The following is a 26,196-nucleotide window of genomic DNA, read 5'->3' as shown; positions in this document are numbered from 1 at the left end:
TTTTTTTTTGTCATTTTGAGACAGGGTCTCCCTGTAGCCCCAGCTGACTTGGAACTTACTATGTAGACCAGGCCTGCCTCTGCCACCCAAGTGCTGGGATTAAAGGCATGTGCCACCACACCCGGCTTCTACCCAGATGTTTAATCACATTTTGAAAAGGGGTAGAACGATGTCACAAGTCAGTTTTTGATCAGCTGAACAAAAACAAAAGTCACCAGCCACCTTTTGATCAACTGAATAAAAACTAAAACAAAACAAAACAAAACAAAAACCCTACAAAATTCTATACCCAGAATTCTATACCTCTTACTGCTGTATTACTAAATTTGTCTGGAAGTTTGGATGTAAATACAGTATTTTCTCTATAAAAAGGCACATAAGACATCTCTATTGCTTGTTAAAACTACAGATTCCTGAATCATGGTATATAATGAGTCCAAATTTATGAAGCTAGGCCCTGAGAAACATATTTGTAAAAGCTGGTTAACGAAATATTCAAAAGTTTAAGATGATAAGCTGGGCATGATGGTGCACGCCTTTAATCCCAGCACTCGGGAGGCAGAGGCAGGCGTATCTCTGTGAGTTCAAGGCCAGCCTGGTCTACATAGTGAGTTCCAGGACAGCTGGGGCTACAGGGAGACCCTGTCTCAAAAAGACCAAAAAAAGAAAAAAGAAAAAAAAAATTAAGATGATGAATTGTGCATCTGTGTGGTGGGTGGTGGTTGAAAGATGCTGTTTTGCTGTGGCTATATCTATAAATAATATTTTGTTCTGAGTAGAAACTTAAGATATAAGAATCTTGTCCATTATAGGGTCTCGGCTTACACTAGCCAAAGTGTTTTGTATTAAACTTAGCCAAATGTAGGACACAGGGAACAAGCCACGTGGGGCATATGTTCTGCCAGGAAGTTACTTCACCATCTAAAATGCCTGGCAGTTGTTAGAACTTGCAAGGGGAATTTTGTTTACTTTGTGAAATGCCCAGTAGGTTCCAAGGTCACTTAGGAATACTGTCACACTGCTGCTATGGAAGATGTATATGGTCTTGATGTTAAGTGCACTGACCAAAGGGACATTTGTAACTCCAATGTTTATTTTTTTTTATCTGTGCTTAATATGATTCTTTATATTGTGAAATCCCTAATTTCCAAAAATATGACTAGAAAAAAATGTCAAAGACTATCACTATTTTCATATTGGTCCAGTATCTCTTATATGGCATCCAGTTATAAGATTAAACACTATGTATGCTATTGTTTTGTCTACTATGTACAAAATCTTGATATGAATACTTATAGTGAAATGAACATTTCAAATGTAACAAAAACTTCTAAAAAATGTAATATTATTTCTTTATATTGTTAAGTACCAAAGATTTGAAGAAAATAGAAAAGAAAAATACCTCTAGGGTTAGAAATAGTGTGAACCGAGAGTCAGAAGAGTGGGGCAAACTCTGAAAACACATTAAGCAGATGCTTCAAGGAACAAGTGACAGACGGTGGGTATAAATGTGACACAAGGCAGAAGAGGTGACAGGTAACAAAAGGAAGAAGTGGCAGACACAAACAGTGACAGAAAAAGCAGAGAAGCAGGCATAGATGTGTTTAGAGTGAGAAAGTGGAGAAGTGATAGCACTGGTTTATGTACTAAGTAAAATACTGTTATGCTTAATAAAAAGGAAATACCATCTATGGCAAAAGGAAAGAACTTTAGTAGAGACTCTAATGTTTTGGTTTTCATAATAAGATACTTTATATGTTCATCAACACAAGCAGCACCAAGAGCACATAAGTACTATTTCAACACTGATATCTCTTTCCCAACAGGGCAGTAAGTTAACTGTCCTGGGTGTGTAGGAAAGCTGCCATAAATGAACAGGTGTTTGTCTGATGCATTTGTTACTCAGTTGTACAGGGGCTGTGCTGTTTACTGGCAGCTAGAGCAACCTTTTCCTAAACCTCCCTGCACAAAGCTTGACACAGCAGTTCTGCCTCATGCTGGTTCCTGGTGCTGTGATTAATGCTATCTCCATCTAAGGGGGAGTCCTTCCTCTTACCAGCCAATGACACTTGTGGCTGCTGGCATGCCTGTATCTGAAGTGAGAAATAGAAGAGAAAACAAATTAAAAACGATCATCTTTAAGGGAAGGAAAGGAGAGAAAAAAAACCAGAGGAGTGGGAAGAAAGGAGGAGGGGGACTGAGAAGAACAGCAGTTCTTAGAGTGGCGATTAGGACACAGTGACCACAAAAGGCTTCACGGCTGGTCAGTGGATTTCTCCAAATTATCTACTTCACTCTCCAATTTTTGGGTACACGCTTTAAACACATTTATCCAGGGGATTCAGAAAGACGAGATGATCCTTAGAGTGTGATCCACTGCTCTTGTATCCTTCCCAAACTGCACTGCAGTTCACTCCTGTGTCCACACCTTCTCACGATCTCCTTCCATTCCTGAATGTTTTGCTGGTAGAACGTATGCTGTAAGGTATCAACCCCCACTCCACCAAGCACGTGTGCACATCCAGTTGTCAAAATACTAGTTTTTGTTTTAACTAGGGTCTGTCCTTCGATCATATTGCTTTCTTAGTAGTTCTTTTGAAGAGAGGATGTTTATTTTCTTATATGTTGTGCATCTGAGTTCTGGTATTGCTTTCTTTGATCCCTAATGCAGATTTCAAATCATTATTTCTCATTTTATAAAAATTTCCATTATGTCTGTCATTTATTAAAGCACTTGGGTGCCTAACTTATAGTCTTTATACTTCAAATCTGGACATTACACACTGTATACTTGGACATTCAAGTCTCACTGCTTCATCTTCTCACACATTTTTTTCCTTTACCTCATTTAGGCTCTCCCATTCCAGATAAGGACATATACCCTTACAACTTGTCTGCTTAACAGCTCAACCTGTAGCTGCTATTTGAATTCAACAACAGCTCTACTTTTTATATATGAACACTCTACCTTTTCAAGACATAATACAAAGTATTCTTTCATTTATCTTCAGTCTATCCTTTTATTTTTTTGTAAGTTTGTATGTGTGTGTGTGTGTGTGTGAGAGAGAGAGAGAGAGAGAGAGAGAGAGAGAGAGAGAGAGAGAGAGAGAGACAGAGTGTGTATAGAGTGTGTATGTGTATGTATCATGGCACACATGTGGCAGTCAGAGGACAACTTACAGAAGTTAGTTTTCTCCTTCCACCATGTGGATCTCAGGGATGTCCGGCTGGGCAGCAAGTGCCTATACTTACTCAGCCATCTTTGCCCACTCCAGTCTATCCTTTCACTGGAACTTAAACATGCTTAAGAATCTTTTAAACAGAAAGAAAGAAAAAGAAAGTAAGAAAGAAAGAAAGCCTGCCTTTATATATTTCTGGTTCCAAGCTTAAACTCTAGGTTTTCTACTTCTAAGTTTATCAAACAGTTGGTCATTTTCTCTCTTCTCTTACTCATTTCCTGCTCACTCTTCAATCTCCCAGCTCTGCTTTTTCCTTTACAGTCACTGCACTGAAAGAGTTCCTTCTGAAGCCACCTCCACTAGCTACACAGGAAGTGCCCCCTTGCTGAAGTAGTGTTCTGGTGGCCTGTCTCCATGGCTTCTGCTGACAGTACTGTTTCCCCAACTCTCACGTCTCCAGTTCCTTCTCAGGCTTTTCGAGCCTTCATTGCCCCTCTGACCAGTCTTTTAAAAGTTATGGATGTAGGATGTGATCTGAAGCTAGCCTCTCTTTCTTTCCTTAGGTATCATAGTCATTCTGTATGAAAGCTTATTTTTATGCCAGTGACTGAATTTTACAGTTCTAGTTCTATATTAAAAATACCAAATACAGAATATCCAAATGTACTCCTTTTCCAATTTCTCATCAACAAGAGTAATGAGATTCACCTGAATTTTCACATCAGCATCTAGGGGATCACTAAATGATACTCATGTTTACTAGGTGTCCCTTGAACATGCCACCTGTCTCTATCTCCACTGCCACCAACCTAGCCAAGACAGCTGCTGTGACGGCCTAAATGTGTCCAAATGTTTCTACTTTATTCTTTTAGTCCTTCTAATATATTTCCTACACTATAGCAAAAGGATCTTTTAAAAATTTAAACCTGATTTTGATACTTTCTTGTCTGTAATGTTTAAAGACTTACTGCTGATATGGAAATAAAATTCCCAAAGCTTTGGACAGTCCCTCAATGTGCCCTGCCTTAGTCCCCCAGATACATTCAAAGCTAGTTTCACTTTTGCCTTCTGTATGTAGCCAAGTAATTCTGGCCTGCTCTTGTCACATACTGTGTGTGTTCTTTTTTCTGTCTGGGAACCTCCTCTCTACAAGATCAATTCCATCCTCTTCTGTTGGCCAATCCCTACTGTATATGCTTAATAGTCATTCAGAAAAGCTCAGGTTTGCTTTTATTTTGTAGTATTTACCATAATTACAACAAACTATAACATCATTTAATGTCAATGCTTCCTGCTCCAACTCCAAGTCCTCTCCACCCTCACTGCCAAAGTGTAAAATCCAGGAGGGCAGCGACAACATCTGTTTGGTTCATAAGTACATACAGGGACCCAAGATATGTCTAATAAATATGCAAGGAAAGAACAAGTGAAAATTCATTCCAACTTTTGTATTCTATTTATCTGAATAAACTATAAAGAGCAGGGAGATTGACATTCTCAGTTTTACTCAAATACGAGAGAGAGCGAGAGAGAGAGAGAGAGAGAGTGAAGAGAGAGAGAGCGAGAGCGAGAGCGAGAGAGGGAGAGAGAGAGAGAGAGAAACAACTACAAATTCTTTAATCAAACTGTAGGGCTTGGGGAGGGGCACCCTAACACATACCTAATTCCTGATAGTAATTTCAACTTGCCATTAATTCTACTTAGAAAACATATTTCTAGGACTCCTATATTACAATCCACCCACCCAGGGCTCAGGGCTCATTGTAGAAGAGGGGACAAAAATATTGTAAGAGCCAGGGAGGAGGTGCATGACCATATAGAAACAGTCCTACAGGCTCCTGGAACTCTTTTCATACGAAGCTACGTGTCAGCATGCACAAGACCCAAGCAAACTCAAGCAGACAAAAACCCAGCACAGAACTGTGGAAATCAACAGCAGACCCCAATCTAAGTGGAGGAATTACTGGCAGCTGATTACTGCTGGGTGAGGAAGAACTGATCTTCTTAGGTAGAGGGACTCTAGATAGACTGACTAGATTCCAGTGGATGAACTTGCACTGAAGGACATCTGGGGACACTAACTTTACATGATAGGCCTTAACACAAATGACAGAATGCATGAGCTCCAGCGGGCAGACTATGGTAGGGTGCAAAAGGGAAAGGGGGCATAAAGATGATTTTCTGTATGAAATACACAAAAATTCAATAAAAAATAAAAAAAAATATTTCTAAAAAAATAAGTAAAAAAATAGAGTACCAGGAACTCAGAAGAAGGAATAAGGAATTAATGAAGATTCCACATCTTGCTAAAGTATTACCTTACAATTGTCTAAAGTACTCTATAAGGCCCATAATCCCCTCTACATTTACATATTAATTTGCCTTCTAACCAAGTTTGATTAGAAAAAATTAAAAAGTACATTTAAAAATAAAAATATCTACTACAGGCTTTTCATTAAATGAGTACTCTGTGCAGAAAGTCCAATGGGTCTGATTTCTACCTCAAATCAGTAATGCTTTTAAGGTTCTGAATGAAACATGAGAAAAATTAAGAATATAAATTCAAGTTTGGCTTTCTTCTGAACTACCAGTCTATGGTATTTAAAGCACACAATGTCACTCTTGTGACACTCACTGCTGATGCCAATAGCCAAGCTTTCAGCTTGGTTGGGCACATCCTTCTTTTCTCACATCCTGGGTTGAATGAATGAGGAAAAAGTTTTTAAAAAATAAATACTAACTTTAACCAAAACTCTCTATATTTGGGTTAATTGTTCATTTTTAATGCTTGGCACCGAGGGTCTCGGGCATGCTAGGCAAGCATTCTACCACTGAATTTTATTCCCAGCCTGGAACTCTCTATATTTGTAGTGAACAGAAATAGCTCAGATGATGGGGAACTGGAATTCTTTTACTCCACAGTAGGCGTGACTGTTGCTAGCCATGTTTGAGTAAGTGTTGTTGTGTTCTTCCCACAATGGAGAAGTAGGTCGTAAGGGTGAAGCTTTCAGGCAGTGTATTATAGAGAACAGTGGTTTCCACACAGTCACTGTGCCAACTTTTAAAAAAAATGCTCTGCTTGGTCAGATGCTCATTCCTATGCTATTGCTGTAACTGTTCATCTGCATGTTCTTGTACTTTACCTTTACCTTCACAGGGATATCATCATCTTGGTTTGCTTTTTCTGAGGTGAAGACATAGGAGATGTCTTTGTGTGATGTGGTCTGGCGGCAGATGGCACACTTGATTGAGCTTCTGTGAGACCCCACACTGTACTGTTCAATAATAATAGACGTACACTCATTACAGAAACAGTGTCCACAGGTCAGCACTGCCCACTAAGAAGAAAACACACAGAATAAGCCTGGATGAGAATGCTACCCACAATGCCTTGCGCTTACCAAGACATATACAGGAGAAAGATGACTCACAATTGCACTTCCTGAATATTTCATGATATTAGCATTCTCTAAGGAATAAAAGAAAGCCAAGGCATGATTTAAATTATTTTTTTAGTCTTAAGGAGAATAAGCTTTCATAATTTTCAGCTTTATTATCCTAATAACAGTTAATCATATTTATTTTATATTAAACTGTTGTTCTCATTTCAGAAAAAAATTGCGAAATATTCCTTCAGCACTCCAGCAGCAGATAAGTAGAACCAAGAAAGCATTAATTTGAAGATAATATACTCAACACATTCCATTCAATTTATCAAGCACTTTCCCTTGTTAAAGCACTTATATAGAAAGTGAGATGAGCTAGTATTTCAAGATTTATTTTAAATGTGTTCCTGAGTATACTAAAAAGAATAGAGTTTTTGTGAAACCACTTGTCTTGTGACTACTCTGGCAGTGGGTACTTGGTTCTTAGCTGCATTTTGTTTAGGATTTGGACATGTATGGACTTGTACTGAATGAAAGAAAGTGTGTAGCTTGTAGAGAAAGTGTGTAGCTTGGCCCAGCCAACACTCTGAAAGGGAACTAAGAAGCTCTTTGGAAAATAATTCAAACTACGGGTAGAACAAACTAAGGTAGAGAAGCCTGGTTTTAAAATAATTAATGAGACACGAGAAGGGTTCTCTGTTTTGGTTGGATGATACTTCTCCTATTCCTCTCTAATTTCATCTGTGCATCTGTGCTCTCAGGGGCTTAAGTCAGAGAGAACCATCAGGAGTTGCATTTGGTACACAAAATTAAAGGCCTATCTCATAACATATTTGCTTGACACAGCAGCATTGTTTACTACCATATGCATCTCAAGTGACACTGGAAATATAGGATACTTCCTATGACTGGGAGGACTTCTGTGACTCATGGGAACTCAGAATTGATAAGGTACAGAGAAAGACAGGTTCACCTATATCTGTAATGGAAAAAAGTCGAAGAGCCACCTTATACTTGAGCAGTACCACTGAATAATTGACACAGAGAACACATGGCAGTGTCTCTAACAGGATCAGCAAGAACTTACAAGTAAGCTCCAATAGAGCCCAATTTATAGAACCAAATAATAAGGTGAGGAGGAAAACGGAGAATCAAGGGGATGGACAGAGTCCCTATATATAGCATGGGAGTTCGCAAAAACAGTTTTGTCACTATTTTTATAACCCAATTATTTATTTAATGCAGAAAACTAAAATTGAATGAAATAACAGATACAAAGAAAAATTAAAAACTGTAAAAGCTTAGGGCAAAATGAAATTTCACTGAAACTAAAAGCAAAAAAGATCCTATTCTGTCATGATCCACCTCTACCTGTCTATTTGTCTTGGTGCTAAAGACTGAACCCAGGGCCATCTGTATACCAGACACAATTCACTAAGCTACCTGCAAAGAACTGATCCTATAAAATCTAAATATTTTTAAATCACTGACTTTTATCAGATCATACTAGTATCTAATTGAGATTAATACTTGTCTTTCACATAGTTATGAGAAGGTATGCGTGTGTGTGCACATGTGCACGCACATGTGTAAGAGAAGTGAAGACAGGCTGACTATATGGAGAAGTCTTTGAAAATTATACAGCGTTTTATAAATCCATGTGATGTTTATTATAATTTTACCTGTTTTCCCAACTGTCGAGCACAGATTGGACAAGGTTCTGGATTAACACCTCCTGAGGTTTTGTCTTGAGACTATGGGGAAACAGAAAAATTCAAAAAACATATTAGCCATATATTATATTTAGAACTTGATGCATGCTTTGCAACTCATTTGTAACAATATGTGCTGGTAATTTCAATTAAAATCATCTAGCTAGTGAGAGGACCTAATACTTTATATAATAATATCATCATTTCTGGTATTTACTCAGGATATGAACAAAGAAAGGAAACTATTTTTACTATAGTTTGTGATTATAATAGACAAAATTAAAATAAAAATACAACATAGCTAAATTTTGGAAATTTTACTCTCAGATTACATTTTATTAGAAAGAAATATTTCCAGATAAGCAAAAACAAAACAAAACAAAAAATCCTGAAAGAATTTAACCTCAATAGACTTACTACAGCAAATACTAAAGGAAAATAATTCCAGAATTAAAGAAAGGGCGTCAGACTGCAAATACTACTAGCTTTGAGGGCATATGGCTTTGTTGCAACTGTCCAACTCTGCTACTGTAGTCTCAAATGCAGCCATGGACAGCAGGGAAGTATGAGCATGACTGTGTTCATTCAAACTTAATTTATATAAATAGTGGCAGAATGAACTTTTTCTGTGTGTAGGTTGCAGATCCCAGATTTAAGTCATAAATTTCCCTTTTATTTGTCAATTAAAAATAGATGCTTCCCTTTAAGCATGTCTTACCTGCACAGTCGTATATTTTCAATTTCATTCAGATTAGAATATTTTTTAATTTCTACTATAATTTCGTTGAATGAGGCATTACTTAGAAGTGTATTGTTAATGTCAAATTTGAGGATTTATCTAGGTATCTATTAGTGAGTTCTACTTGAATTCTCTTTTGTTAATAGACATACCCTTGCAGAATTCTAATCTTGTAAAAATTTTAAGTTTCTGAGTCAGCATTAATTTGGTTTTGGTAAGGATCCCATGTACACCTGGAAAAAGGTACAGTTGTTTTTAGGTGTACTATGGTTTCAGTTAGACCACATTTGTTCAAATATTTGGTATCTTTACATATTGGGCATCTCTTGGAAATATGGAAGACTCTTATAATAGTTAATCTGAGCTTACTTCCTTCTTTTAAGTTATCATACATCTTCATTTTGTGTCTGTTGTATATTCTATATAATAGCACTGCTGTTTCATTCTTTTATAAAACTAGTCAGTATTTTTTTATATTTACCTACTCATTTAAGCTTTCCTTTGCTCTTCATGCTTTCCTGTGGTTCTATCTTTAATTCTGGAATCATTTTCCTTTAGTTCAAAGTATTTCCTTTAGTATTTGCTACAGTGAGTCTACTGAGGTTAAATTCTTTCAGTTTTTGCTTATCTGGAAATATTTCTATCGCCTCCCCCCTTTTTTGCAGGATATTTTCTCTAGGTATTGATCCTAGGTTGGGAGGTATTTATTTCAGGATTTTAAAGATGTCATGACACTGTTACAGTGTTGAAAGAAAAACCCTCTATGTATTTGCCAATTCTGATCAAGTGCTCTGTCAAAGGATCAACTATGAATAATGAATAAAATGGATTTATCAGTGCCTTAACAATTCGGACGTCTGACTTAATCACAATGTGGAAAATGTATCATGAATCACATTAAATAACAGAACTCTATTCCCATGTCTTTTGACTTGTGAGCTTTCACATAACATATGAAAGAATACATGTATACGCTACATAGGACAATTTTCACTGAAGTATACTGCAATATTCTATCAAAGACTTTGAACTATATAATCTGTTTACATTTCTTACTATGTAGTACATTCCTTTTAAATCATATCTAATTATCATTTCTAAGGATAACACTTTTGTGTAGCTATTGTAGATATAGCTTATTTGACTCATAAAACTCATATAACTAACACAAACAAAATACACTATTCATTCAAATGCAACAGATCACTAAAGTGGTTTATGATAACACAGCACAGAGAAAACAGCATTAAAGAATACCTTCTCCAAGTTCGTTAGGTACAGAAGCTGTCCAAGTTTCTTCTGAAGCTGTGATGTAGCAACGGCTTTATCATTTATTAGCTTTACTCGATTTTGCTCTACCTAAAAACAAGTCAAAAGGACCATTCTTTATTCTGTCTCAGAAAAATGGTTCAACTACATTAAACATGCATTAATTCCCTGAATAACAGGAATTCATGTCCTAGCTTAAGAAGAAATTTCAAATTCAAATTTGTAAGATTGCTATTAAAATAATGTATTTGAAAGAACTTGCTTTACAGAAGACAAAATTTAATGTGGAGTTGTTTTAAAGGGAAGCATACTATGTATTTGAATCAGATAAAAATCCATCTAAATTCTATTTATGTACCACTTCTTAGTAGTACATGTATTGGATGAAGAAACCTGCATGATTTGATTTAGGGAGGGAGACGTGTGAAACCCAAGGAAGAACCGCTGTCCTTTCTTTTTTATTTTCACCAAGTACAACAGACAGAAAGGAGAATTCAGATGAGTGCAATTATTTTTTTTTTTTTTTTTTTTTTTTCTGGTGCTGGAAGTTCAACCTAGAACTTACTTTTGAAGAAAAAATTACCAAGAATTCATTCTTAAGTGAGAGAGTATACAATAAATTATCTTAAAGCTTCTCTAAGCTATAGTCTAAAAGTTTTACAAAAAGAAATGGGGGGGCAGTATAGAGAGGGCACAGTGGTTAAGAGCTCTGGCTGCTCCTACAGAAGACCTGGGTTTAAAACCCAGCACCCACATGGCAACTAACAACCATCTATAACTCCAGTTCCAGGGGAATCCAAAGTCCTCTTCTGACCTCCCTGGGCATAGTACAACAAGGGTACATTTACACATATGCAGGCAATACACATATACACAAAACCAAAATAATAAAATTTAAAGAACAAAAAGAAATAAGTATAATTATTAAACCTCATAAGGGATAAAAGTAAATTATAAAGGAAATAAATATTTTTCGTGTGGACTAGAAAAGATAGGCAGAGTTCTGACTAATCCTAAAGTATACAGGGATTTATTGGACTATACATTGCAAATATCTACTACTAAGATATAAAAGAAAAGCACTGCAAAGTAAGTTTTAGTTATTCCTGAGGAACCTGTTTTTCTAATTTTAGGAGAGCTGAGGTTACATTACTTTTAAAATGAAACTAAGAATAACTACTGGATTTGATATAGAGAAAGTACTCAGAAATAGATGAATACCCAACTTGGGAAGAAATAAAATGCATTGAAACAGTGGATATTAAACCATATTATATATAAATGAAACTGCTTTTTTTGACCCACAAAATGCCTTAACGGCTCTCATGCACAGTGATGACTATAGGACAGGTCACTGCCCTTCCTCTCTACCTCTTCCGTGGAGTTTGGACTTCTCTTGCGTTATTCCCAATTACCTCATGTGGTTCAATGATATGAGGAACAGGTGGGTTTGGCTTTGGCTCCTTGGGATGTCTCACTCTTAGTCGTTCTGTAGCCATTGCAAGTTCATCAACAGCAGATACACGATTTCTTAGAGTCATCCAATATTCATGAAGCAACTGAAGGGGAAAGAGAAAAAGGCAGTGGAAAACACAGAATTAAATTAGTTTAAAATCACAAAGATGTACCTTAAGCAAAAGGTTTCAAGGAGGTCTACATTTTTTCATTAAGAGTTTAAGGAACAAGCAATACTTTAGGCCAAGTTCAAGATAAGGAAGTGCGACAGAATAACCTCATAGGACAATGTCTGCAATTCCTAGGAAAAGAATACCTAAAGATTGCATGGTAAGACCAAAAATCCATATAAATCAATACTAGATAGATGGGATCAACACTTTGACTATACACCATCCAATTTAAAAAAGATTTAAGGATAGGAGAAATTCGTTAGAAAGCCTTAACTGTAGCTTCTCTTTTTTCCTTATATAGTCCTCCTTCAATGCCACATAGGCAGTTACTACTAATCCCACCTTTCATTGGAATAATACATATTTATTCCTAAAAATTTCCAAAACATAAAGGATTCTATCAATCACTATAAAAGTTTAGACAAACTTCCTTCACTAACATATTCTGAACTGGATCTTAATTGAACAATATATTAGTAGCTACATCTGCTGTTTTTCTCTGTTTTCTTCATGCAAAAGCATGAAGAAAATGCACAAGGATAATGAGAGATGCACAAAGAGCACTTGTCTACACACGGAACACATGGTAAAACTCAGCTGTAGAAAAAAGATACAGGAGTAGCTAATGCTGTACATAATACTGACTTTCTCTGTGGTTTGCTATAATTAAATATGTTCATGTGCTTTACATTTATAATAATAATGCGCAAGAAAAATTATTATAGACTGTTGAAAAGATTTCAACTATGAAAGTATCATTCCTCACTTTAACAAATGTCTGGCCTGGTATTACAGACAATGTATCTACTCTTTTGACACATTATTATTTTGCTTTAAAAAGATTATAAAATGACATTATAATTAAAAAATAATCTGTCTCCCTTACTCATCTCACAGGCAAAGGATTAACAGACAAGAAATTTAGTATAAAGAATAATTTAAAATTAATAAATTCTAGAATCAAATCCCATATATAGAGTTGTAATGCAATATATTCACTAAAGGATAAAAATAAAAGTTCAATTTATCCTGTATTCATTGAAATTGTTTCCAGACTTCCAGTTTGAAACATATTTACTATGTTCCCCAATCTTTGAAGTTGATACTGATATTTGGTTATTTATTCCCCATGCAAAACCAAAATAATCTTCTATGTCAATTTCATAAACTAACAGTGTTAAGGTCCCACTAAGAATAGAATGAATCACAGCTGAACAAAAAGTTACTGCAAGTCAATTGTATATTCCAGTTTAATAATAATTTCTGTTTACTACTTTAATAAATAGAATGCCATATTATTTGTTATTCTTTAATATAATAATTACACTTTAGGAAAATAAATTACAACACATCAAGCCTCTAAAGCAGATTTTAAAGTTAACGTGAAATGGTTTGTAGTTTTGGAAGAAAGTTCTAAAATAGTGTACCTTATATTCCTTCTTCCAAGCCTCAAAAAGATCCATTGAAACACTTCCTTCATCTACAAACTCAGCGTCAAATCTATGTGATCTTGCAAATGACAGAACTGCTTTCATAGACCGCTCTGTCTCACTGATTGCCCATAGGCCCCGGGTAGTGGTAGGTACTCGATCATCCACCAGTCCTTCCTCATCTTCTATCATTTCCTCAAAGATTGCAGTCTGACCCTTGACTCTGAAAACACACCAGAACAAAGCTACAGTAACTGTGCATAACAAGCACTGCAAACAAGCAGGTAGAACAAGCAGGGAAGCAAGTTCAGCAACCACGCAGCAGCTTTCAGGATCACGCCAAGAAGATCATGCTTGAAGGTCTTCGGGAAAATTCTAAAATGCTGGATGTTTGTTCTGTATTTCTTTTTTGCTTAGTATTGTTGAGACAAGGTCTCCTGTAGCTCAGGCTAGCCTCATATTCACTATGTAACTGAGGCTGTCTGTGAACTGATCCTCTTGCCTCCACCTAGCAAAGGCTAAGACTATAAGTGTGTGCCCTGCCTTGCCAGTGATTCATGAGCACAATCTTGGATAACCAAAATAATCTTTAAATTTCATCAATGAATCTCACTCTGAGAATTAAAAATAAGTTGCCACCATTACTAGCCATAAACAAAGAAAAGAAGAAAGCAACAGTAGCCATTGGTACACAATCAGAGCATAGTCTCTATTTCAAGAGTGTAATTTGCTAATGCCATGGTTACATGCACTAAGCAATGTGATCTCAATGCAAGGATAAAGATTCTGTTGAAAAGTAATAATTAGAGCTAACATTTTTAATCAGGTACGTACTACGTTCTAAGCACTATGCTAAACTGTTATGTATATTTTCTTATTGAATACTTGTAAAAACTCAACAAAGGATGAGTTGCCATCTTCATTTCATGAATGAACATACTGAGGGTTAAAGAGTAATTTGCTCTTTTCAGCGGACAGGGAAACAAGTCCAAATCATCACATTATAAAGAATAGGATCTGAATACTCCTCCCAATTTTCCCTCAACTATAATAACTAAAAAATGCCATTCAATGAACATTTAGGGGTAACTTCTATGTAGAAAAAAAAACTGAGATTGTTAAATGTCAAAGGTTTATTAAATTGATTTAAAAAAGGAAAAGCATACAGAGTAAAGGTCACAGTAGAAACTATAGTCTCATAAAACATTAAATCTTTCAAAATGTTTCCTTTTCCTTGTGGGTAATAATCAGTGAACTTACGTGTTAGAAAATAGCTTGGATTCATACTCTGTGAACAATTCATCTGCTTTACAAAAGACACAGCTGAAAAAGATAACCAGAGAAATATTCAAAAACAAAACCAGCAATCAGGTAATTTTTGAAAGACGCTTACTATTTTGCACATGACAGGGTTTAGAAAAAGAATTAGTTTTCAAGTACGCACTTTGAATTACTTTATTTTTAAAAGAATATATCTTTCTACTTCTGTCTGAATTAAAACTAAAATTGCTTCTATTCAAGAACAATTATTTCTTGACTCAGATAAAATACAACTTAACAGAATGAGGTCATTAACTGCACGATTTCCTCAGTTGCCTACCAGTTGAGAGGAAGTCTGGCTGGTCGCAGGTGGCAGACTGTCGCAGACTCAATAACATCACGGGACGGAGGTCTCTCCAGGTTCTTCACAGCTTCTCTCACTAACTTCTGGAATCTGCTTAGCTCTTCCATTTGTGTTGTGAGTAAGAACTGAAGACCTCTGCAATCATGGAACCTTATTTCCATCACCAGCACCAAAGGAAGAGTAACAAGTGAGCATTGTCAATTCAGAAAATGGCTGTCAAGTATTAATGAAACTGCCAAATTCACACACTTGGTTGAGATTTCCCTTGAGAGTGTGCCCAATGAACTATTAGTCAACATTTGACTCCAGTTCCAGGAGATCCGATGTCCTCCTCTGATCTCTGAGGGAACTGCGCGACATGGTGCACTTACCTATGTGCAGGCAATATACACATTAAATAAAAATAATAAAATATTTTTTAAAAAGATACAATTAAATCTTTAATAAAGCACATAGTATATTCTAGACACTCTGATAAGCATGTCTTTGTAGTTTTAAGAGTTACTAAGGTGCTCATGTTATAAAATAAAAAAACTGAACTACTTAATGTTGCAAAGTTATTATTACAGTTATGTGGCAGAGATACAGGTTAAAATCAAATACAAATGCTTAAAAAAAATACAAAAGACAGGGTAGGGTATATAAACCCAGTGCCTCACATTTGCTAAGTACCACTGAACAATCTGTAACTCCATGGCTTGTAACTATTTTGATTGCTGAAGAATAATTTATACATGTGCATACATGGTTTTATAAGGAAAAAAGAAAACCTAGAATAGTAAGAAATCAGAAACTAGAAAATACAGAGATGACTTTCTTGCTTTTTAGGAGTTTACTCATCCCCTTCCTCTAAAACTATTCAGAAGAGCTTGAACTCCTTCCTGAAGCCTTTGCTAGGATATTCAAATCTATGTTTCTTTTTCTCCATGGAATTTAAGAAAAATATTCATTTTAATAGTTGGTTTATTTTTTATATATTTATATTTCTCAAATTGTTCATGGATTTTTTTCTAAAAAACATGCAGTGAGTACAGAATAATTGCTCAGTAATTTCTTGAATTTTTACAGTCACTTGAATAAAATTTGGTAAGGTATCAAAACCACACAATAAGGTTTTGATATCAAACTTATTAAAAGTTTAAGCTACTCTTCAAAAACTAACTTTTCAAACAAAGGGAAAAAAGTAAGTTCAGAAAGGTTCTCTCTACTAACTCAAATCTGCGTCTTGTGAGTAAGACCTGAGAGCACAACCACAGGGCAGCATTTAACTAGTTTTGGCAATGTTCTCTCTTATAGATTCTTTAAATTAAGAAAAAAAGTAATTATAGGTAACTCATACGCTATACTGTATAGTGGGCACTATTTTAAGTGAGTGCTTTACAAATATCATTTTATTTAATTCTTAGCTTTATAGATCAAGACAGTAAGGCACAGGCCCAAGCCACTTTTCCAAGGACAGCAGAAATGAGAAGTGGGGAAGTGAGTAGACAGAGCAGTTTGGCTGGAGAAACCAGCTCCGGTCTTAATCAATTAGCTACATTCACTGCCTTTCTAATAATCAATAAAATTCAAATGAATTTTTTGGAAAGATCAATTTTATATAAAACATCCAAGTGTGTTAAAATAACCTCTGAATACACAGCAATATTGGGAAATCAACTTAACTATGTAAGATTTGTATTTTTTTTTGTTCTAATAGGAGAATTTACATCTTTTAAGTAAATTTATTTTAAAAAATTAATTAATTTTTATGTGTACTGGTGTTTTGCCTGCAATGTATATAAGTGTACCATGTGTGTGCATTCTGCAGAGGTCAGAAGAGGGTATCAGATACCCTACAACTGGAGTTATAGATGGTTGTTAGCCACTACATGGATGCAGGGAACTAACCCAGATTCTCTGCAAGAGCAGACAGTGAGTGATCTTAACTGCTGAGCCATCTCTCTAGCTCCAGTAAACGTTTTACGTTTTTAGGGGGATTTTTTTTTTGTTTTCGAGACAGTATCCCTGTAGGGCCAGCTGTCTTGGAACTCACTATGTAGGCCAGGATGACCTAGATCTCATAGAGATCTGCCTGACTCCGCCTCTGCCTCCTGACTGCTGGGATTAAAGGCACGTACTGCCACATCTGACTGACTCTCAATGTTTTAAGATAAACAACTTAAAAATAATTTTAACATTTTCTTAGCTGAATCCACAATGCAAATAATGTTAAGATAAAGGTTTAAGATAAAGGTGGCATTCTTTTAGGTAAAAAATTATGATAATCATAGTAAAATACAGGGAAAATATGACAGTTCTCATTCAGTCAACATTTAGAAGAGTTCTGAGGGTCAGTAAATAAAAAGAAATAAAAACTTTCCAAAGAAATTCTTATGCCAAATTTCTTACCAAAAATTATCTTCAATCCCACGGCTGACCCTTACATGGGGATGAGATCTCAAAGGTCATAAAAGATACTCTGTCTCACACATACTTAGAATCAACAGCTCTGTGTCAACTCTTAAATCTCCCGTGAGACAGACATTCCTTTGAGTTAAACCACTAAAGGTACTTTTGATAAAAAGTAAACTTGTTCTTTGGCAAGAACTACTTGCCATTTATTCAAAAAGCAGTACGCCAACTACTCTCAAGACCCTAAAGAATACAGGGTGTTCATAGAAAGATAATGAAGAGAGCAAATAATTCCATAATATACAAGCGTGGGCCACTGTGGCTCTAGATGCTTAAAACTTGGAGACTGAATCACACAAAGAGAGCAGAAATAGCATATATCAAAGACAAAGTCTATTTTAAAACTTTTCTTGAAGTAGGTAATGCATGTATAAAACAATAACCACAAGATGATGACAATGAAGATTGGGGAAAAAAGGTTTTCCAAATGCTCTAGAAAGAGAATATTTTCAAATGGCTAACATTAGGATAAAGGGATTTCTATTTTAAATGTACATCTAATATTTTTGTTTGAAATATACTCAATAAAATGTAAAACCCAGCCCCCAGCCATTGCTAAATACAGTATATTCTGATAACTCACTGTACTTCCTAACCCCAAATAATTTGAACACTGAACTGATCACTAGCAAAGCTCTTTTGTTTTGTGCTTTCTTACTTCTCTGACATAGAGAACTTGTCAGTTTGTTGCTTGTAGTTACAGGTTATTTCATTTCGCACCCTCTGAACAAGTTCCTCATCAACAGAAAATTCCATTGCTCTGTGAATTACATTTAGCCACCAGGGAGAATTAGAATGAATCTGGAAAAAAGGTGAAAGTTGGTAAATTAATATGTCTTTTCAGCATTCAGTGGGAAAGGCAATGTGGAAAATTCAAAGGTATTAATAAATCCAATTCTCAAAGGGACTGTGACAATAGAGGGTGACATATATAATCTGTATACATTGGGAGAATACATTCTCTGGCATACACCATGGGACAACTGTTCTTTTAATTATTCTGGAGGAATGAGAATTTATACAAAATTTGTATAAAAAAGCTGTATTAAAAAGTACTTAGAACATTCAGCACTTTCTGCATAGACTTTAAAAGAATAAAGAAAGCCCTAATTCTAACCTTTGAGTACTGAACTAGACTCCACTGAATAGATAACAAAATTATGATTTTGATACCAAATAACTAATGAAGTAGGAAGATTAAAACGTGGAGCAACTGATTTTAAAATTCTTTTACTTTCCTCAAAAAGACAAACTGTTATACCCTTGGTCAGAGGAATCCATTACAGCTTTAAAGTAACATGGGACCTAAAATTAGCTGATTTATCTATGTAACTGTCCAGCCAACTAACAAACATTGCTAACTGTACATAAGCTTGTATTATGGTATAGATACTCAACCAGGTGCTAAGATTTCTAAGGGAAATAAAAAGTTCAAGCTTTCTTCCAAACTAAACAAATCCAAACTGGCATCTGGGGACAAGCAGGAAGCCTGCATGTCGATGTCAGGGGTACTGTGAGGTGTACCTTCCTTTGGAGCTCTCGGATGGTCTGCTGCACAGGCTGTAAAGCTTGCTGGGCTTCAGCAACTTCTGTGTTACATTTACTCATATAGTGTTCTCTCAGCTGTTTGGCCTGTGGTAAAATAGAAAATAACACAAATTTTCATTTAATGCTCTGAATATTTTAGTTTGATGACTGAGTAACAAGGGGTCACTCCATGTACTTAAAAGTTTCTTAACTTGACTGTGCTAGACAGCGTCAGTTGTTAACTTGACACACCTGGGTGAAGAGAACCTCAACTGAGGAATTCCTTCTATTGGAGTTGCCTATGGCCATGTCTGTAAGGCAGTTTTTGATTGTTGAGTGATGTAGGATGGCCCAGCCCACTGTAGGTGGCACCAACCCTGAGCAGGTGGTCCTGTGTTGCATAAGAAACAAGGGTGAGCATGGGACAGTGGAGCAAGCCAGTAAGCAGTGTTCCTCCATGGCCTGTGCTCCAGCTCCTGCCCTGAGCACCTGCCTTGGCTTTCCTCAGTGATGAGCTGACCTGGGAGTTGTAAGATAAAGTAAACCCTTTCTTCCCCAAGTAGGTTTTGGTCAATGTATTTATCACAGCAATAGAAAGCTAACTAGACATTGATTTAAACATAAAACTCTACTAAAGTCATAAAATTTAAGAAATTCTAAAGATTTATCCCTTATAGGGTGCAATCAGACATCAATATTTTATAAGAAAAAAGATACCTTATAGAATTACTTAACTGATTTAGTGATTACAGTATCATGAAGGGGCTTAAAATAACACTTAAGAATGTACAATTAGGGGCTGGAGAGATGGCTCAGCAGTTAAGAACACTGACTGTTCTTGCAGAAGACCCGGGTTCGTACCCCAGCACCCACATGGCAGCTAACAACTGTCCATAAATCCAGTTCCAGGGGATCCGACAGTCTCTTCTGTCCTCTGCGGGCATTGCATGAAACAGGTGCACTTACCTACATGCGGGCAATACACGAATACACATAAAATAAAAATGAATAAAATACTGAAAAAAAAAGGATGTATAATCAAACAAAAGTGTTAGGAACTGAACCTTGTTCCTACAAAATTCATTATGTTGAGGCCCTAACCCATCATGACTGAATGTGGAGACAGGGTCTTTAAGAAGGTAACTAAGGTTAAGTAAGTCCTTATGGTTAATGCCCTAATCACATATGAATAGTGGAGTCCTTATGAAGAAAGACCCCAGAGATGGATAAGCATGAAGTAAAGGCCATATGAAAAGGCAGCAGGATCTCAATCAGAGACAGGAGCCTCAGAAAAACTAAACCTGTAGGTTTGAGGTAATAAACCTTGATCTCAGATTTCCAACTTCCAGAACCGTAAGAAATAAATTTGTCTGTGGTACTCTGTTATGGCACTACAAGGGAACTAATATAACCAAAATTTTTAAATTTTTACTATTCTTCCAACTTTTGAAGAGAATAGTGATTAAATAATTCAAAATCAAAACATTTTATTCTTAAAAATAGCAAAGTTCTATGCATATAGATTCAACATTAGGAATCATGGAAATTCTTTTTTAAAAAAATATTTTATTTATTGTTTTTATTTTATGTGTATGAGTATATTGCTTGCATGTGTGTAAGTGCACCCGTGTGGAGCAATGTCACGGCCGGATTCCCTGGAACTGGAGTTACCGATAGCTGTTAGCTACTATGTGGGTGCTGGGAATTGAACCTGGGTCCTCTGCAAGAGCAGTCAGTGCACTTAACCACTGAGCCATCTCTCCAGCCCCGAATCATGGAAATTCTTTATACTTTCTTCTATTCATATTGTATGAGAACTAGGCAAGGCAATGATATGGGATCATTGGAAATAGCTACACAGTGAGAACGTTCCTCCTTATAAATACATTTTTCTTCTTCCTGTCATAATCTAACATGAAACTTCATTATAATTCCTTGATTATAACTGTTTGGTCACAAGCGCTGGCTGCTAATAAGTTGTCTCCCAGTGATAATTCTCTGTCACTGAAGGCATTTAGACAAAGATGACTAATGATTTTTAATTGTATTTGTCTGTACTGTGAATGAAATTCTACTTGAAAACTTTCTATTTGTAGACGTCCATCAAACCAAAATCATACCAAAAGCAATCAGACTACAGTTGGGAGAAAATATCTACTAATGACAGATCTGGTAAGGCATTCATATCTAAGAACAGAATACAATAAAAAAGTAGCCAAGAGGACTGGAGATGGCTCAGTGGTAAAGAGCACTGGTCCCTCTTTCGGAAAACTCAGGCTCTGTTTTCGGCACCCACATAGCAGCTAACATCCATCTGTAACTACAGTTCGAGGGGATCTGATGCCCTCTTCTGGTATCCTCAGGCATTGCAAAAGACATGGGTATACTTACATGTAGGCAAAACACTTATACATAGAAAATAAAAATAAAATAATAAGTAAGTCATGTAAGTAATTAATAAAATAGTCAAGAAAGTAGCTATGATATTTCTCCAAAGAGAACATAAAAAAGGTCAACAGGAGGTATATAAAGATACTCACTATCACTAATCACCACAGCAAAGAAAGTTAAAACTAGAAGGATCTCATGGAGAAGAAGGGAAGGGGGCAGTGAAAAGGGGAAGGAGAGCAGAAGGGGAAGGTAGTAATGACAAGGGAGTTGATTTGAATGGAATGTGTACACTTTTCTTTCACTATTTCCTCAACACTGTACTTACATAGTATTTACATTGTATTAGATAGAATAAATAAAAAATTATAATAAAAATAAAACCATATGAAGATACTTAGGATGGCTACTATCAAAAAGAGACAACTAGTGTTGGCGAGGGGATGGAAAAAAGACAACTCTTGCATACTGTTGGTAGGAATGTAAATTAGCATAGTCATCATTAAAAAAAAAAATAAGACAACCTAAAACAGAGTACTGCCATATTGTCTAGCAATCTGAGTTCTGGGTATATATCCAATGGAAATGAAACCAGTATATTGAAGAGATTAGTCTCATGTTTATTAAGCATTATTCATTCATAATAGTGAAGACACAGAATCAACCCAAGTATTCATCAACTAACTCATGAATGGATTAAGAAAATACGGTAAGGGGGCTGAGGAAATGGCTCAGCAGTTAAAGAACCTGTCACATAAGCAAGAGGACCAGAGCTCAGATCCCTAGAACACACATAAATGCTACATGATTCCCCTGCAAGTCCAGTGTTGGAAAGTGGAGACTAGGATTCCCAGAGCAAGCTGCTTGTGAGACCAGCTGTTATTAGTGAGCTCAAGGTTCGACTAAGAGACCCTGCCTCAAAGACTAAGATGGAAAGCAATCAAGAAAGATTCCCAACATCAACCTTGGGCCTCCACACACAAGCACTCATATGCACATGCACTTGGAGACACATGTGTGCTCATATATGAGAGAATGCACATACACACTGCACACACAGACATATGGAAAGAGTGAAAAGAGACAAAAATATGTATATAAACACAATGGCATATAGTATAGTTCAGTCTTCAAAAAGAAGGAATTGTTATTTACAAAAAGAGATGATCCTGGAGGACCTTATACTAAATAAAACAATTCAGGCACAGAAAGATGCAGGCTGAATGATCTCACTAGATGTAGAATTTTAAAAAACAAAATTCATAGAAACAGAGAGTAGAATGTTGGTTACCAGGGGATGGAGATACTGGGGGGTGCTAGTCAAAAGATACAATAGTTTCAATTAACCATGAGAAATTAACCCAGAAACATCAGTATACAACTATGAATACAGTTATGAGCAATATGCTACTGAGACTTTTTAAAGTGTTTTATTTATTATTTTATGTGAATGAATGTATTTCCTGTATGTATGTAAGTGCACTTGTGTCATGTAATGCCCGTGGAGGTCAGAAGACGGTGTTGGATTCCTTTGGAACTGGAATTACGGACAGTTGTTAGCCGCTGTGTGGGTGCTAGGAATTGAACCCAGGTCCTCTGCAAGAGCAGCCAGTTCTCTTAACCACCTAGCCATCTCGCCAGCCCCAAGAGTAAATTTTAAATATATAAAAATTAAGTATGTGAGGTAATGAGGATAGATTATTTATGTTGAGTTAGCCACTTCACATTACTATACACATCAAAACATCATTTTGTACACTAAAATACATGTAATTCTGTCAATTAAAATAAGTTATGTGAACAAATATAAAGGGCTGTGCATACTTGTAATGTTTTATCTTGCTAATTTAAATAAAAGCTCCACTTATAGGTTCAATATATTTCATCCACATGTACTCTTTTGATTTTAGCTTTGCTCTTTCTCTTTGATCTTAAAAAAGGCAAAAATCCTTGGGAGAATAAGCAAGCTATTAACAATTTGAAGCAAAATAATTTATACTATCACTCCTTTCAATGAGAGGCAACACTTACTGAATAGGAAACTTTTTTGAGAGAAATACCACTGAAAATTTGAGTCCATTTGTTAGTTTGGTAACATGCAGCAGGGCAGTCTTGCTATAGAATCGAGGTCTCTTTTTCATTTGTCAATTATTAATCCACTATCTGCAAGAAGCAGTTATCATGACTATGAGTAGATAACAGACAAACAAAATAATATGGTGTATGACATTCTCTGCCATCCCAAATCACCATAGCAAGGTCTGGAACATCAAAGCAAAAGGAAAACATGGCTGGCTACATTCATTAAATGTTATGAGACAGAAAGATCAACTACATGGAGCTTAGAATTTAAGGAAGTAAACTTTTATAGAAAAATGAAGAAATAACAATTACCTCTTCTTCAAGCCTGCTGTCTCGCAAGGTAGGAGGTATCCCTGGGTGCTTGGCTACTAAGAGCTCCATTAAATTATGTGTGGCATGAAGTCTCTACAAATCCATAAAAGGTGAAAATTAAGACAAGCAATGCAGAACCTATAACATACAGAGCACAAACTCTTAAGTTTATATTGACAAATACTGTACCTCTGAAACAATTTGAGTACCATTTTTCCCTAGATAAAAATGAACAGTAAAGGTGTTAAATCATAATGGACACAAATTTTCTTCAATTAAAAATTCATGCACTTTTGAGTATGGCTACTGTGCTGGACAGCTTTAATGTCAACTTGACACACCTGGGTTGAGGGAGCCTCAATTGGGGGAATTGCCTCTATTGGACTGGCCTATGGCCATGTCTGTGGGGCATTTTCTTGATTGTTGAGTGATGTGGGAGGGCCCCTGGGCTGGTAGGCCTGTGTTGCTTAAGAAAGCAGGCTGAGAAGGGGTCAGGGGAGCAAGCCAGTAAGCGGTGTTCCTCCAGGGCTTGTGCTTCAGCTCCTGCCTCCAGGTTCCTGCCTTGAGTTCCTATCTTGGGCTTCCTGATGAATTGTGACCCAGGAGACTCAAGACAAAATAAGCCCTTTCTTCCCTAAGTTGGTATTGGTCAGAGTATTTTGTCACAGCAATGGAGAGACAAACTAGGACAGCTATGTTCTTAGCGTACACAGTATAGGCATACTTTTATTTTTTTAGCTGTACAACTGAAGTCTACGCAAGGACGTATAAGAATCTCAAGTAAGTTCAGTAATGCAGAAGGGCTGACTGCACCAATTTGACTCCTTTTCTAGAAAATGAGTCTGAATGGGTATTTCAATACTATGCAAAAAATATGTAACAAAATTCCTAAGAAAAGAAGGTTGGTACTTGAATATGTTGCACTTATAGAATGAAAAGGGGGAGAAGCTAGAATTGAAGAGATTGGACCAAGGAGGAGTAACTTTGTATCTCTGTATCTGATACACATAATATACTTCCCACTGAGAGTCTACAACTGGTTAGAGGTTCCCTCTGGAGTCAGAGGCAATGAGAAAAACTGAAATGAAAGAAGTTTTCAGTTTAAATTAATATTTTACCTGGGAAGATAGCTAGAAGCTAAAAGACGATTAGTGAAGAGTTCTGGTAAGACCTGATTTGGTATCAGTGATTTTAGCCTTTCAAGGTTCAGTCTGTCTGGCTACAGATTACTGGCCATGGTACAACTCTTTTCAGGGTCTATGTTACCTCAAGTCTTAGGTCTTCAACATGGCTTCTTAAATCATACAATGAGTACTGTTAGGTTTAACAATAAAAGAACGGTGCAAATGACTTGAGAAACTCATTTCCTCTTTACTCTTGTGTCTGTGGAAGACCTACTATTTTTGTACAAGTGGTGAGATGGGAAGATACTTGTGGCCAATTTCTACCCCTGTTCACATTTTATTCCAGTGGCACAGCATGGCTAACCTGACTGAACAGAGTAACGATTCAGTTAGCCATGTTTTACCAGTCAGTGGAGTTGTTACTGAAAAGCAAGAACCAGCCTGAGAGCTCATTCTTCAATTCTGAACTCAGGCATTCAGGACTTAAATCTGTCTCCTTGCTTGTCCTTCTATTTTTATTTCTATTATTCAAGAATGGAATATCTTTGTATGTTTTCCCTTTCCCATGGGGGAAACACGTTTAAGGTCCATGTCCTACCTTCTGTTATTCTTTAAGAATGGGAAGTAAACATTCATTTGAACTTTCTCAGTGCCCAACCCAGTCCAACAAATTCTTCCGAATACCCACTGCATCACATATGAAAACACAAGTCCCAGAGTCTTTATTTGTAAGTGAAAAGTCAACTTATATAAGATTCAAGTCTAAACTTGCCAAGATTAGTAACAGTCATCTTTATATCTCACTTACTTAAAATCTCATCTACAATCCACTGGGAAAGAGCAAGTGTTAGAATTCAAAAATGCAAACCATCCTAAAAGACCTCTATAAGTTAAATTAAAAAAATCAACAGATAGGCTTTATTTGGTCACTTTCACTACCAGAATATGGCTCATTTTCTTTCCTTTTTGACAAAAAATCATTTGAACAAATACACTGGTATTAACACAGAAACTTATAAAATTGGCTTATCTCTGTTAGAACTATTTTTCCAATGTAGGGTATAAGCCTGCACAGACAAAACAGTGATAATTCTCAAAGTTTATTAAAAATCATCTTAGGGACGTATTAAAAAGACCGAATTCCAAGTTTTACCTTTAGTAAATTATGACTTTGTTATTCTTTAACATTCTGAAAAATGATTTTAATATTTTATTTATTATTTTATATGTATGTGTGTATTGCCTGCATGTGGGTAAGTTGTGCCTGTGTCGTGCAATGCCTGCAGAGACAGACGAGACTGTTGGATCCTCTGGAACTGGAGTTATGGATAGTTGTTAGCTG

At 36.2% G+C, this 26,196-nt stretch overlaps 1 protein-coding gene across 7 annotated transcripts in view; it reads right to left on the bottom strand.

The window, feature by feature from the left end:
- The window catches only part of Shprh (SNF2 histone linker PHD RING helicase), a 100,609-nt gene that overhangs the window by 34,061 nt on the left and 40,352 nt on the right, over positions 1-26,196 (bottom strand). For 4 of the 7 annotated variants that reach the window (XM_029565176.1, XM_008836703.3, XM_029565177.1 and 1 more), the window contains 10 exons: positions 23,731-23,823; positions 18,946-19,053; positions 18,080-18,222; positions 14,944-15,117; positions 14,604-14,666; positions 13,341-13,566; positions 11,701-11,844; positions 10,274-10,375; positions 8,248-8,319; positions 6,329-6,517 (listed from right to left, as the gene is read on the bottom strand). In XM_029565176.1, coding sequence (XP_029421036.1) covers positions 6,329-6,517; positions 8,248-8,319; positions 10,274-10,375; positions 11,701-11,844; positions 13,341-13,566; positions 14,604-14,666; positions 14,944-15,117; positions 18,080-18,222; positions 18,946-19,053; positions 23,731-23,823 — 1,314 coding nt within the window. Of the gene's footprint in view, positions 1-6,322; positions 6,518-8,247; positions 8,320-10,273; positions 10,376-11,700; positions 11,845-13,340; positions 13,567-14,603; positions 14,667-14,943; positions 15,118-18,079; positions 18,223-18,945; positions 19,054-23,730; positions 23,824-26,196 lie in introns of all 7 variants that reach the window. The other 3 variants (XM_029565175.1, XM_029565174.1, XM_017799048.2) reach the window with 1 other exon arrangement.

The sequence above is a fragment of the Nannospalax galili genome, unplaced genomic scaffold, assembly GCF_000622305.1.
Source record: "Nannospalax galili isolate Female #2095 unplaced genomic scaffold, S.galili_v1.0 scaffold377, whole genome shotgun sequence".
NCBI lineage: Eukaryota > Metazoa > Chordata > Mammalia > Rodentia > Spalacidae > Nannospalax > Nannospalax galili.
This window is presented reverse-complemented; position numbering and strand designations above follow the sequence as displayed.